The sequence below is a fragment of the Antechinus flavipes genome, chromosome 2 (assembly GCF_016432865.1).
Source record: "Antechinus flavipes isolate AdamAnt ecotype Samford, QLD, Australia chromosome 2, AdamAnt_v2, whole genome shotgun sequence".
NCBI lineage: Eukaryota > Metazoa > Chordata > Mammalia > Dasyuromorphia > Dasyuridae > Antechinus > Antechinus flavipes.
Window position 1 is genome coordinate 493,404,422 of NC_067399.1, and position 13,705 is coordinate 493,418,126.

A 13,705-nucleotide genomic window follows, 5' to 3' on the forward strand; every position below is an offset into this window, starting at 1 on the left:
TGTATTTGAGGGTGTCATCCTAATAGCATTTGAAAATGCCTATTTCATATTTAATAATGCTTATAAATCACATTTTCCCTTCCAAATAATTTGTGTAAAAATGTTTCATGATTTGCTGAAGTTAAAAAAAAGGAAAAAAGAAATCAATGATTAATAACAGCCAACATTTATCCAGCACTTGTTAACTCACAGATCCTCACAATCACCCAGGGCAGTCAGGGCTATTATTGTCCTCATTGTACAGATGAGAAAATTAAGGCAGACAGAAGTTAAGTGACTCAGGGTCACACAACTGTCTGAGAAAGTATTTTGCTCCCACGTTCAGCAGTCTTCATTGCAGCAGCATCTTTCTATAACTTGCATGTAGGTGATAAGCTACAACATGAACATATTCAGGAATGGTGTCCCCATAGGTTTAACAATATATCACCCTCTCAGTCTTGCAAGTTGGGTCTGTGATTTTGTCACTGACAATTGAATTAGAGGAACTCAATTATGATTTATGTGAATATGATGGAGTGGATAGAGAGCAGGCCTTAAAGTTAGGAAAAGTGCTTCTAGTTTAGCCCCTGACAGACTTGAGGTGTGATCCTGGGCAAGTCAAAGTAGCTCAGAAAGCTAAATTAAATGTGTTAATCAGAAGCAGAGGAAATAACCTTCTTAATCACCTCACCTCCCAGCTTCCCAAGTCAATAAAATCCCAGGACCTGTCCAAAAAATAAAAAAGTCTGCTAATCAGTCCAATATATACTTCAAGAATCTGAATTTATATGTGTTCAAACTCTTGGCTTTTGATAAATGAGTATGTTACTTTTCATTTCACTGACACAACCTAAAATGTACTATTTTCTCTGCCCTAAGCCTTTTGATCAAGCAAGGCAACAGAAAGAACTTTGTTTCTAGTCTCTCAGGAATATGAATGAAGGCTCCTGCCCTTCTCTGTTCTAAGACCTTTGAGGCCTACTTGAGCAGACAGTGTCAACCTCCTTTTTTCCCTTGGACTGAACTCCAGTCCAAGAAAGACAAAAGAATTAGGTTGTGTCTGTGGGTTTATTTCTCCTAAGTAGGCGCACAGGTATGCATGGGAGCACAGTGGAACTGAGCTCAAGGTGGGAAGGGATTAAAGACAAAAATCACAGTTTGGGGTGGGGAATTCCTCTCTGGAATGGGTTGTTATTCTGAACTGGGAGCTGATAGGAATCAGATGGAGCTGGTTACCTGGCATAGGGAAGTTCAGAATACCACTGTAAGAAACTTCAAATGCAGGATACTGCAAGAAACTTGCACAACACCCAGCTTGAGGAATGCTTCTTTCATCTGATTCCCAGGTCAGCCCAGCCTCTTCTGGATAGCAAATGAGCTCTAGCAAACCAAGGTGATTAGTAAAGTCATTAACCATTCCATTTTCACAACAGGAATATCCCCCCCAACCTAATTTAGTTTAAAGGTGACCAAAAAAGGAATAAAGAAAGGAGGCAAGCTGGTTCGATGGTATGATCCACTGAATCTGGAATCTCAGTGGAATCTGCCACTTACTACTGTATGACCTTAAACAAGGCAAGGACCCCTCCTCTGTGAGGAAGCTGAATGAGTGGTTGGCCTGTGAGGTTTCTCAGAGCCCTAGAGGGCCGGCCCCCAGAAGGCAGCAGATTCTTTCTTGTGAAGACGGGCCTTCCTCTTCTAATCTAGACCTATCCTGTCAGTGCATCTCTGCTGGGGAGTCACTGTGATAGTTTTATGATGTGTATCTTCCTATTTCACAATTTTCCTTTGGGAACGTAAAGTTAGCACCATGTGGACACTATAAATGTTATCATTTCTCATTCTTTGAAAAAATCTATATCAAATATTCCATTTTTTCCTGAGGGAAATGATTGGTGTATAGAACAGTTTGGATGATGGAGGGTCTGGAGGATGAGAAAGTTGTCGGTTCGGTATTTCATGTGTTAAATGAAGAGGAAGTGGGGCCCTGGATGCAGCAGGTCCGATCATATCACCATCACTTTGAGCAAAGTCACACAGCTACACACACTCCAGAAACGCCAGTGGCTCCCTATTACCCCTAGAATCAAAAAGTGGCATTTGATACTGAATGGTTTTCAAAACCTGCTTTTTCAAACTCTCTCCAACCTTACATATTATTTTCCTCTGTGAGAACTCTGACATGCTAGCCTTCCCCGGTTCTGCAAATATCACACTCCATCTCCATCAGCCCCTTGCACCGGCCATTTCTCATGCCCAGCACATATTTTCTCTAAACCTTTGCCTCTAAGTATCCGCTTTCCTTTAAGACTTAGCACATACACAAAAAACAACAAAACAGCCCAAGTCTCACCATCTACCCGGAATCTCTCCTGAAGCCCACCCCCCTGCTAGTGTCCACCCACCCCATGTATTGCATGTACAATATGCCTGTGTCCCATAGGTATGCGTGCAAACATCCACCCGCATATATAAACATGTACACTTATGTAAAATAAAATCTCCTTAAGGACAGAGCTTGTTTCACTTTTACCTTTGAATCCTCAGTATTCAGTGCAGTAGGCAGAGTGATATAGTTGGAAGAACAGCTAGATTCAACTCTTCCGGCACTTACTGGTCGTGTACTTCTACAAGTTACCTGGCCTCCCTGGGATTTATTTTCCCCAATTGGAAAATGGGGGTGGTGATGGAGCTTGTTTTGAGGGACTGCTATGAAAATCCAATGAGAATGTCTGTAAAGAGTTTCGCAAAACTGATGGCTATTCTTATTATGAAAAGGAAAGAAGCTTCTCTTTGGGGTGCAAGGCCATAACCTGGACTCCTCCCACCTTTCCAGCCTTCTCACATCTTATTCACATCTGTGGGTACCTACAAAAGTTGAGTGCCTTTAGCCTCCTTGGGATTCCTCCCACTAGGCCTCTGCCTCCTGACCCAGACATCCTCTCTGGCTGCCCTCCACACCCAAACTTTCTCCCTCCTCATCTCCAAATCCCGGCTTCCTTCAAGCCTCAACTACAAGCCCTCCTCCTCCTCCAAGAAAAGTTTCGGATCCCTTAATTCCAGTGGCTTCCCTCTGTCTATTATTTCTTATTTATCCTGGGTATCGGTACACGATGGTTGTGCATTGTCTCCCTCATTGGAGAGCTGGGGTCGTTTTTTGGGGCTATATCCCCAGCACTTGGTCCGATGCCTGGCACATAGTTGGCACTTGATAACTGCTTGCTGACTGACTGTGGAAGACATTTTGCAAAGAAGGGGCATTTGTGAAAGGCGGCTGAATGGGGGCTGGACTGGGTGACAATGACTCCTACGGATTCTTCCAGGTCTGTAATTCTGTTGTTGAGAGGTATCGGTTGGGTCCAGAAAAGGTGGCTCTGATCTAAGCTCCCAATGGCACTGTTACAATGATCACAGGGCCCACGGCCTGGCAGGAAAAGCTCGGGGCTGCCCCAGGTCCTTGATGGCGGGCCCTCAGGAGAGACTTGCTGGCCTGTCACTCCAGAATGAGAATCCTGCTTTATCCCATTGCTGTAGGAGGTAAATGAGGACTGCCGGATGGGAAGGCACCTTGAGGTTTCAGTGTCACAAAGGCAAGGGCTGAGGTTCAGTCCCACCAAATGCACCCTGGAGGACCGGGGGCTTCCCGGGGACAGAGGATTTCTGTGATGGATGAGTGTTGAGCTGCTGGGTCTAAGGCTTCTCTCTCAAACCTAATTCTCTCCTTCTCTCTTCTCCTGTCCCCTATGTCTGTCTGTTGCTTTCTGTCTTGCCTTCTCACCAAACCCACTTCCGGGTGACAGAACCGCATGCACGAGTCCCTCATGCTCTTCGACTCCATCTGTAATAACAAGTTCTTCATTGATACCTCCATCATTCTCTTCCTCAACAAGAAAGATCTATTTGCCGAGAAGATCAAGAAGTCGCCCTTGACCATCTGCTTCCCTGAATACACAGGTACGTGTCCCAGGGCTCTTGAGGCTAGCAAGCCAGAGACAGACACGATAGAGCTGCCCATGGAAAATGGAGGCTACTAGGGAGGAGGCCCCCAGGTCTGGTGGGGGATGCTTCGAGAACCCCCCGGAGAGTCCATGAATAGATGTCGGAGTTTGGGGGTGAATTCTAGGTGCGTTCTGCCCCTCAAGTTCCAAGTAGAGACTCATTTGTACACCCTTACAATAAAACCAGGACAGAGCATATTAACCATACCTCAGTTTAACCCCCAGAGTTTTCTCAGGTCCTTTATTCTCACTCTGCTCTGCCCTCTCCTTCACTAGTCCTTCCTCTCTGTTCCCATAACTCTATAGGTGAGCTTTCATCCCCACCCACAACACTTGGAGCTGCCATTGCATCCACCTTTTTCTTCACTTTTGGTTTTCTCTCCCCTCCTTCCTCATCTCATTCTTATATCAAACTCTGCCCACTTTCCTAAGACTTGTCCATCTCCAACTCATTCTTTTCTCTGCTTGTCTTCACTGCAAATATGGCTGACACCAAGATGGATTCCCAGAAGCTGAAGAAACTTCCAAGTCTTCAAAGACAGGGATAATAATCATCTGCTTTAGGTAGCTGGGCCCTAAGCTTCCCAAAGATGTGTCCTTGAGAAGTGCAATCTAGATGGGGACTAATGCAGACATGATGTAAAACAACTAGAGAACCGGTCTTCTGGGGCAGGGGCAGGATGGTGTGGTACAGACCCGCTAGTGCTGGAGACTTTAGAGGAATGGGCAATTCTGGCCAAGCTCTATAGAGGAGGCAATAAAAAAACCAAACGGAGTCCTCACCTGCCTAACATACTTCTCCCAAGGTGTGAAAACCAAGTGGAAGTCATGGAAAAGGGACCAGATTTCTCGTTACCATTCTTCTTCCTGCAGGACCTAGCACAGCACTTGATGCGTTGTAAAGTTATAAGGGACTGACTATTAACTGACTTCTCTACCCTTCTACATACTGGTACCAACCTCAAACTTTCCTCCCCAATTTCTTCAATCCAATAAATATTTTAAGCGCTTGCTATATGTGAGGTACAATCCATCTTTTGCAGTATCTTTAAGACTTGTCAGGTGCAGGGCTCACCTTGTGCCCTGAGAAATGTGACCATTGGGAGGGTCCCCAACACTTTTTCGAGCTACTTTTAACACTCCTGGCACACAGGAATCTGCTCCCTTCCATGGACAATAGAAAACCATTCCCATTATAAATAACTCTTAAGAATTTAAGTGAGCCACAAAAATTCCCAAGTTAAATAGCAAACAGCACCCATGGGAAGACACTAACACTACGCAGGGCCCTATAGAAGATGACCTTGGAAAACAAGCTTGTGTGGAACTGCATCACCCTCCTGAAGGTAGCTGGTTGTATTGTTTTAGAGGAAGCCACTAATGTGGGAGTAATATCAGGGACAGAGAGATAGTGAAAAAACTTCGAACAGCTCTTGGGTCTACTGAGAATTCAAATAGCCTAAGAGAGCTATTAGGGTTAAGTTGTGTCAGTCTCCATTCCCACTGTGTCTAAGAAGCATGAATGATTATCTTAATAGGTGGCAAGGAAGGACGTTTGGATAAGGCATTATTGATATTATAGAAAGAGACTTAAATGCTAAGTCAAGGGTCCTGCTTCTAGTTCTAGCTATATACAAGTATTACATGTGCAGTCTTGGAGACAAATCACTACCTCTCCTGAGACCAAATTTCTTCTGCAAAATGGCTTTGGTAATGCACTATTAGTCTCATGAGGTTACTATGAGGAGCAAACAAGGTAGTGGAAGGAAAATTAACAGAGCCCTGGGCTAGGAACTAATAGCTTAGAGCAGGGGTCCTCAAACTTTTAAAATAGGGGGCCAGTTCACTGTCCCTCAGACTGTTGGAGGGCTGGACTATAGTAAAAACAAAAACTTTGTTTTGTGGGCCTTTCAATAAACTTCATAGCCCTGATGAGGGGGATAAACGTCCTCAGCTGCTGCATCTGGCCCTCAGTAGTTTGAGGACCCCTGCCCTAGAGATATGAAGAGATCCCTTGCCCTCAAGGAACTTGTGGGAGAATAGGAGAGATAAGACAAGCAGACACATAGCTGTAATACAAGGCAGACTATATAAGCACCAAGGGGGGAGTACAAACCTCTGGAAGGAGAATTAGGGGAACCAGTGAGTGCTTCTTGAAAGATGTAGTCTGAGCTAGGCCTTGAAGGACAGGCAGAATTTTGATAAGTAGAGAGGAAACAGAGAATTCCAAAAGAAAGAAATCAACATGAGTTTAAAAAAAAAAAATGGAGGTAGAAAAGTGCTGAGCCTATTTGGCAAACAGGGAATAGCCAGTCCAGTATAGCTGAAGGCAGAATATGCATAGGAGGTGAGTGTTCATTTGTGTTATGGCTAATCTCTTATAGATTAGAATGCCAGGTTAAAGAATTTGAAGAGATGGGAATTTTTAAAAATGGTTTTTGAGCAGAGGAAACTGAGAAATGAAAGGTGCTGTACATGTAAGGCATTTATATTTTATAGAAAAAGCTTTGGATTGGAGGCAGGAGAGTTACATTCAACTCCCTGCTCAATCACTAATCAACTGTGTGAAAAGACTTTCAAGTTTCTTCATCTGGAAAAAAAAAAAATGGGATCTCTATAAGACCACAGGGTGTTATGAGGATCAAGGAAGATGTAAAAACATTTTAAAATACTCGTGTCAAAATGCTGAGCCTCCCTTCTCCCCACCTCTCTTGTCATGTTGGGGTTGAAGGACCAGTGGATCCCCAGAACCACAGCTGGCCATTCTGCCCTTGGCTCTTTGCTTCTTTCCCATCCAGTCTGTCCATATAACAATCTGCTCCTTTCCCCCTTAGCCTTGAACCTAAGCTTCTGTCTGGTCTCTGTTTTCCTGCAGGCCCTAACACCTATGAAGATGCAGCCGCCTACATCCAAGCACAATTTGAAAGCAAAAACCGCTCACCCAACAAAGAAATTTACTGTCACATGACTTGTGCCACAGACACGAATAACATCCAGGTGGTATTCGATGCCGTCACTGACATCATCATTGCCAACAATCTCCGGGGATGCGGCTTATACTGACCTCTTGTCCTGTGTAGCAACTTATTTGGTAATGATTCCAACACTCACAGAAAGTCTTCACACACACACACACACACACACACACACACACACACACACACACACAAATGCAAGTTGGTAAATAAAATTTTAAAAGGCATAACAGAAAATTATATATATATAAACATATATATAAAATCTTTTTAGTTTGTCTTAGAAAGAACTGCGGACAGAACTGACTACCTTGTGATAGCTCAAGACTTTCCCTAGGGGGATTTGACAAAATGGGATGACACACAAGAGAGAAAAAAAAGAGAGCAAAGACGTTCTTCTCAACTCTCTGTAAAGGTTTTTGGAATCTGTCCTACCAGTTTCAATGGGCCCCTCTTAAAGTAATGTGATTAAAAAAATAACAGTTTACTTTCGAGGGGAGGGAGGAAGGGAACTGTCCCATATTCCCCAATATTCATGGGGCAGAAGCTGAGTCAATTGGGTTCAACTCTTGTATTTTCTAAAGCTTGTGAAAGAAACACATTTCCCTTCTCCTCCTCCTCCTATTTCACCTCCTTCCTCCTTCCTCCCGGGAGAAAAACCCTCACAGGACACATTTTTTTGGCGAGGACCTGGCAGGACGTTTCCCTGAGCCGGCCACAGTGCCCAGCCAGCGCTTCCTTCACGGAATGCTATCTCCTTCCCAAGTGAAAACAGAGGAAGGGGCAGACGGTGTTTGCTTTTTGACACCAGCAATGGGAAGGGAGCACCCCACCGGTGCTCAAATGTTCCTGACAAGAATAGAGACCTACTGGAGTGGAGGCCTTTGTCGGGGTGCGGGGAGGGCTTCGCCCCTCAGGGCCAGTCCTGGTTCTTGTGGATTAAGGGCAGAAAGGAAACCGAGGTTTGGGGGTCCCTGCCTCGCCCCTCCCCCCAGCCGCTTTTTAAAACCCTGGGAAAGAGGGTCCTCTACAAATTGCAGTGCTGCCTGTCCCGCCTCACCTGTTCCCCTGCCCCTCCCCCAACCGCCCGTCCCCGGCTGCACCCACTCTCAGAAGTTGTACAAACATTGCTTTGTTGTTGTTGTTTCTTAAGAAAAAAAAGAAAGAAAACGGTCAGACTGGACCCTTGTCTGTCTCCACAGAATGCTTCCCGGATCCTGTCCCGTTGGCGTTGACCCTCTGGTAGCATGACCTTTTTGGCCTTTGTAAGAAACGGCCTTTCTTTCTCAAGTCCGTGTGTAACGTTGAGCCCGGAAGGACGGCTGTGTGTCTCTGTAGAACGCTGTAGCTCTGGTTTTAGCTGAGTCTTTGCATTTAGAAGCCCAACGAAAACAAGACAAAAGTATCCTCCCCCTCCCCCCCCCCTCACGTGCTTTGTAGCTAAGGCCTCCGCCCCGCCCCGGTCCCCCAGACTGGGCAGAGCTGACCCGCTGCCCACTCCTCTCCCCGGGGAGCGAGCGGGCGGCGGCAGCTGCCGGCCTGGCCGTCCGAGGGAGCTGCGGAGGGCTCGCGGCCGCTGCAGGGAATGAGATGCCCGCAGGGCGGCGCCACGCTCGGTCCGGCGGCTCCCGTGCCCCGCCCCGCCCCGCCCCCACCCCTGGGGCATGACTGAGTCCCAGGTCCCGCTTCCCGGGCGGACAGATGCCTGTCATTCACCCCGCAGGTTCGCATAGAAAAGCACAGCGCTCACCGGCTGGTAGCTGCCAACAAATACGTATGTTTCTCTTTTCTCTCTCTCCCTAATTTCCTCCCATATTTTTAAAATTCTCTTATCTGGACTTTTTTTTGTCCTGACGCATACTGTGTATCACATGCCAAGACAAGCTTCTAAGCTCTTCAGGGGATCTTGGGGTTTCATTCTTTTTTTTTTTTTTTTTTAATTTTTAAACTTTTTTTTTAATGTTCTTAACCTTCCTAGTGAATGCTTTTCTTTTGTGCTGTTCTTCCTTCTTCCTCCTTTGTTTTAGTGGATTGTGTTTTCTCTCTCATGTGGAGATGTTTGTGCTGCAGAAACAGAACAAAAATTAAAAACACACCAAAAAAATTTTAAAACATCACAAAACAGAAAAAAAAATCCTACACACTCCAATTAAAAAAAATCGAATGTAGTGTTTACATCAAAGCCACCATTTTCATGTCCTTTTGTCATTTCTACTTTGATTAGTAACCAAACCCCGTGACCTCTTCACAATTTCACTTTTAAGACAACTTTTGCGACAGAACCAGTCACAGACATTTCAAACAAAGAGGAAGCAACCAAAACAAAAACACACAAACACACACACAAACTTTAAAAAAAAAAAAAGGAAAAAAAAGAAAAAAAAAGCCCATGGGTCTTTCTAAGCCTTTCTATTCCCAATCAGTGAGGTTTCTGTGATTATCTTACACACTGCCAGTCTATTTCTCTGACTAATGGAAAATTCATGTGTAGCTCAATAAAGAGAATGTTTGTCTGTATTCTTGAGACTATGACCATTTGATTTGGATTTCATGCGTTTGTGAAAGGTAAAAGATAACCTGTTCTCTTCTGCTGGGTATGAAAGTCATCAGGCAATAAGCATTTGTTAGGTACCTACTATTTATCAGGAACTGTGATAAGCACTGATGATTTTTAAAAAAGGCAAAAGTCACTTCCCCCAGGAAGCTTACATCTGAACAGAGTGGACAACAAACACGGTCAGGATGAATTATTCTTTTCTGGATCTCATGAACTTGGGAACTTGGTCCTTGGTCAGCACTGGATTTAAAGGATGCAGACATCTTCTTCCAAGTTTTCTTCCAATGCCCTTAGCATATGGAACCTCATACAACAGAAAAATCCTGTCACAGGCAGTGTGATGCAAAGATAAAGTACTGAGTATGAGATCAGGATGAAGTGAATTCACATCACAGCCAACACTGAACAGATCTTAACTTCAAGTTCGGTGAAAATGGGCCAAGGAATAGCAGTAAAACTTCTCTCATAGGCTTGTTACAAGGCTTAAATGAAATGAGAGTAATGTTTTGCAAACTTTTAAGCATCATATAGATGCTATTATTTCCCTTTCCTCAATCCCATTCCACTCTTTTGATTTCGTTCTGGATAAATTAGGATTATAGGAGAAAGAAGGCAGATGACCAAAGATTCCTGATTAAAGCAAAACCCACTTTCTCTCCGACCCAACCACCACCTTCATGCTACCTCTCTCCTGATCTGTGTCACTCATTAAAGAAAAGGCTCAAAATGAATCTGTAAGACCTTATTACTAACAGGAGAAAGGGAGAGTAACCACTGGCAAAGGAAGGAATCTCGGACCAAGACATTAAGTTGATTGCCACAATTCAACTGCCTTGTTCTGAAGTCCTATATCCTGACTTAAGAAACCAGGCTCTGGTTACAAACCTGTGACTCATCCAGGCTACATTACAAGTCACATTACAAGACATAAGCAGTTTCCTCATGATTTGTTAGGCACACAGAGATCAGGAATACAAGCATTCCCTCCATTTTAAAAACGAAAAAACTGAGACACAAACTGATTAGAAGTAATTTATCCAGGATCAAAGAACTATTAAAATGTGAGCCAATGTGTGAATTCAAATTTTTGAATCCAGTGCTATGACTACACACCAAAATGCACAGAAGGAAACTGTTCTTTTGTATGTCTTATCAAAAAAGTAGTTTAGTTTCTTTCTACTTAGTAGCAAAGGTGATTAGGAAGACACCTTCAAGACAAATACCTTCCAAGAGACATGTGACTGATGTGGTCCAAGCCACATCTGAGCTCTTGATCTTGAGCTCTTGCTCCATGATGCAAGTGAACTTGTCACTTCCTTCCTGAGCTAATTCACCCCCTTGAAAGTTAGAGTCTCTAATTCTCTGAATTAGCAAATGCTAGTTTGAGAGGAAGACTGGGGTCCAAATTGTAATCTCCCAGACTAACATACAAACACACACACACACACACGCACACATATATAACACAGACGTGTGTGTGTGTGTGTACTATTGCAAAACTGATCTTGCCAAAAAAAAAAAAAAAAAAAAAAAAAAGGGAAGCATTTCTTCTTCCTAGCTTTAAAATGAGAAAATCTGAGGGAATAACATCAGATGGAAGACATATAATAGAGCACATACAAGCCCTTTTTTTTAGCCTTAGGCCCTTGCTTTTATTTGTCAGTAACAATAAGCTCATTTTAATACCCAGTCAGCAAATACTCATTGCTTATTCTGTCAATCTCAGCAAATCCTTTCAGCACATATTGACTATCAAGGGCAAATTGGCCTTATATTAGGTACTATTGGAAAAATAATCCGTTGCCCTCGTGATGTACAGAGATTTTGTAAGTATGTGGACATAACTGATATAATGGATTTGAGGTAAGAAGACTTGGATTTTGCTTCCATCTCTGCTCTATACTATCTGTGCAGTCTTGAGCAAATCACTTCATTTCTTTAAACTATTTTCTATAAAATGGAGGACAAAGCAAGGAAGAGGGGGAATAATTGGACTATATATGTAAAGTCTCATCCAGATGTCTGTTCTATAAACCTGCAAATTACAGCTTGAGGTAGAAGGTAAAAGTGTAGTATTACATTGGGGTAAAAGAGAAGGAGATCCTCTGTAACTACAGGAATCAGAAGACACTTGAGCTGAGCCTTGAAGGAAAGGTAAGGGCTGGATGGATAGTTTGGTATTCCAACCCCAACAGGCAGGGCAAACAAAAGCACTAAGGTGGGAAAAGTTCAGAATATTGTTCTCTAACATTAGGGATGAGTTACTGTTTCTGGAGATGCTTACTCTCCAGGTGGGAATAAAAGTACACACATACATGAAACAAGCAAAGCAATTAACTGCAATAAACTATGTTGTTGTTGTTTTTTTTTAATCAAATAGTGAAAAGTGTTGATTAGACAGTGGGAGCAAAACATGGAGAAATCTTACAACCCTGATGAAATAGGTGCAGCAATGCTTCAGGTTTGCTTCCTAATGGAAGGGTTCCTGCTGGTGGGGCTATAGTTTTCCTTTGAGAGCCTACTTCTTACTTTAGGCCTTGGTGTGTTAGTGTTAACTGAGAAGTTCATCCCATTTATTCTGATTTGTCTTCCTCAACTCAGATGACATTTTCAATTCAAAGCCAGACCACAGAGAAAAAAAAACATGGTTAAGGTCAAACTCCCTAGGTAGCTTTCAATGACTCAAAAGTGAAATGGTACATGTGAGCACAGTTGAATGCCAGAGACCTTGGGTTCAAATGGCTTAAAACAAAAACATTCTAGGCAGGCTCCCTCCTACATGTTATAGAAGTGCCTGTGCCAATGATAACCAGGCAAACGTAAAAACACATATATCCCTTCTTCCTCCATATAAAAGCCATGTTCATCTCAAGGCACTTCTTTTTTTGACTCTTGTCTAAAGCTATATGATTTTAGCAGGGGATGGGAAAACCTTTTTTCTCCTCCCCCAGGGGAAAAAACAGGTACAGAGTATAGAGAAAAATGATCAATGAGAAAAAGAAGTAAAATTAGCCTGGGGAAAGGAAAAAAAAAAAAAAAAGACATGATGTTCTACAGAAAATACTAAAATTTATCGTTCCTTCATTCCACTGAAGACTGAATCCAAGAACTGGCTCCTTAATTTCAGCTGATAAATTCATCAAGTCTTTTTTTAAGAGAATAAGAAACTTGCAAGGGGGTTATGGCACAGGGAAGTGACTGCTATAGAAATGTAAAAAGTTCATGGCTGTTCCCACTAAACTTGAGATGAATAAAATTAAGATTTAAAATAACTTCAGTAAAAATGAAATTAATTATTTCTTAATAAGAAGAAATGGCTAGTGATGTGGGGAATTATATCAGAATCAGCTGTGTTGAAGTCAGAATAAGGACAAGTTGGAGCAAAGGCCAAAATTAGTATCAAATTAGAATGAGTAAAGACTATTGGATCCAAAACAGCTCTAACAAGACTTATTCAAAGAAGCCATTTATGATAAACAATCATATTAAGATTATTTTTGGAAATGGAAAAAGACTACATAAGTAAATAAGGCATTTATTAATGTTGGACATCATTTTTCCCAAAAATCTAGCTCAACCTTTTCTGAACTTATTTCTTGAAGAGAGAATAAAATAAAGGGCTCGGACTCAATGATCACCTAGACCCCTTCTGGCTCTAAATCTATGAGCCTTGTCAGGCTGGGAGATTGGGCAGCCAAGAGCAGTTTAGAAAGCCATCTCAATTATACAAGTCATGGAAGAGGATGCCTTATATAGGCAAGGGAAATAAGTCTATAGAAGTTTGGCATGAGACCCAACTGATCCACATTATTCTAGGAATGTATGAAATAGGAAACTGCATATAGTAAATAAAATGAAAAGCTTATAATCTATCTTCATTATTAGTTAGCATCAAATTTGAGCCTTAACATTTCAGTACCTGATGTTCAACATGAAGAAACTAAAATGGAACACAAGAAAATAAGCTGAAGACACTGGCTAGGTCAGTAACATCAAGGAAATGTGTATGTGGAAGTGATACTACTCAAAAGTATTGAGGGATTGTTTTGAAAGATCCTAGGAAGGCAAAGCCAAAAAACTGGGGTCATGAATATTTACTACTCAAAAAGTTATCAAAAAAAACCTGTAAGCATTAATCCCCACTCCTATTTTCTTGATAAAATTCTTACATATACACATATATGGAGAGTATC

General features: G+C 42.5%; 2 protein-coding genes across 3 annotated transcripts in view; one reads left to right on the forward strand and one right to left on the reverse strand.

Annotated features, from left to right (window-relative positions):
• GNAO1 (G protein subunit alpha o1) overlaps window positions 1-9,472 on the forward strand; it is a 250,072-nt gene extending 240,600 nt beyond the window's left edge. The window contains exons 7-9 of one of the 2 annotated variants that reach the window (XM_051979876.1): window positions 3,783-3,936; window positions 6,856-7,071; window positions 8,158-9,472. In XM_051979876.1, the coding sequence (XP_051835836.1) occupies window positions 3,783-3,936; window positions 6,856-7,043 (342 nt within the window). In that variant the 3' untranslated portion in view covers window positions 7,044-7,071; window positions 8,158-9,472. Of the gene's footprint in view, window positions 1-3,782; window positions 3,937-6,855 lie in introns of both variants that reach the window. The other variant, XM_051979874.1, reaches the window with a different exon arrangement.
• Window positions 8,157-13,705, reverse strand: part of AMFR (autocrine motility factor receptor) — a 63,347-nt gene continuing 57,798 nt past the window's right edge. The window contains exon 14 of the mRNA XM_051979873.1: window positions 8,157-9,019. Within this exon, the coding sequence (XP_051835833.1) occupies window positions 9,001-9,019 (19 nt within the window). The 3' untranslated portion in view covers window positions 8,157-9,000. The remainder of the gene's footprint in view (window positions 9,020-13,705) is intronic.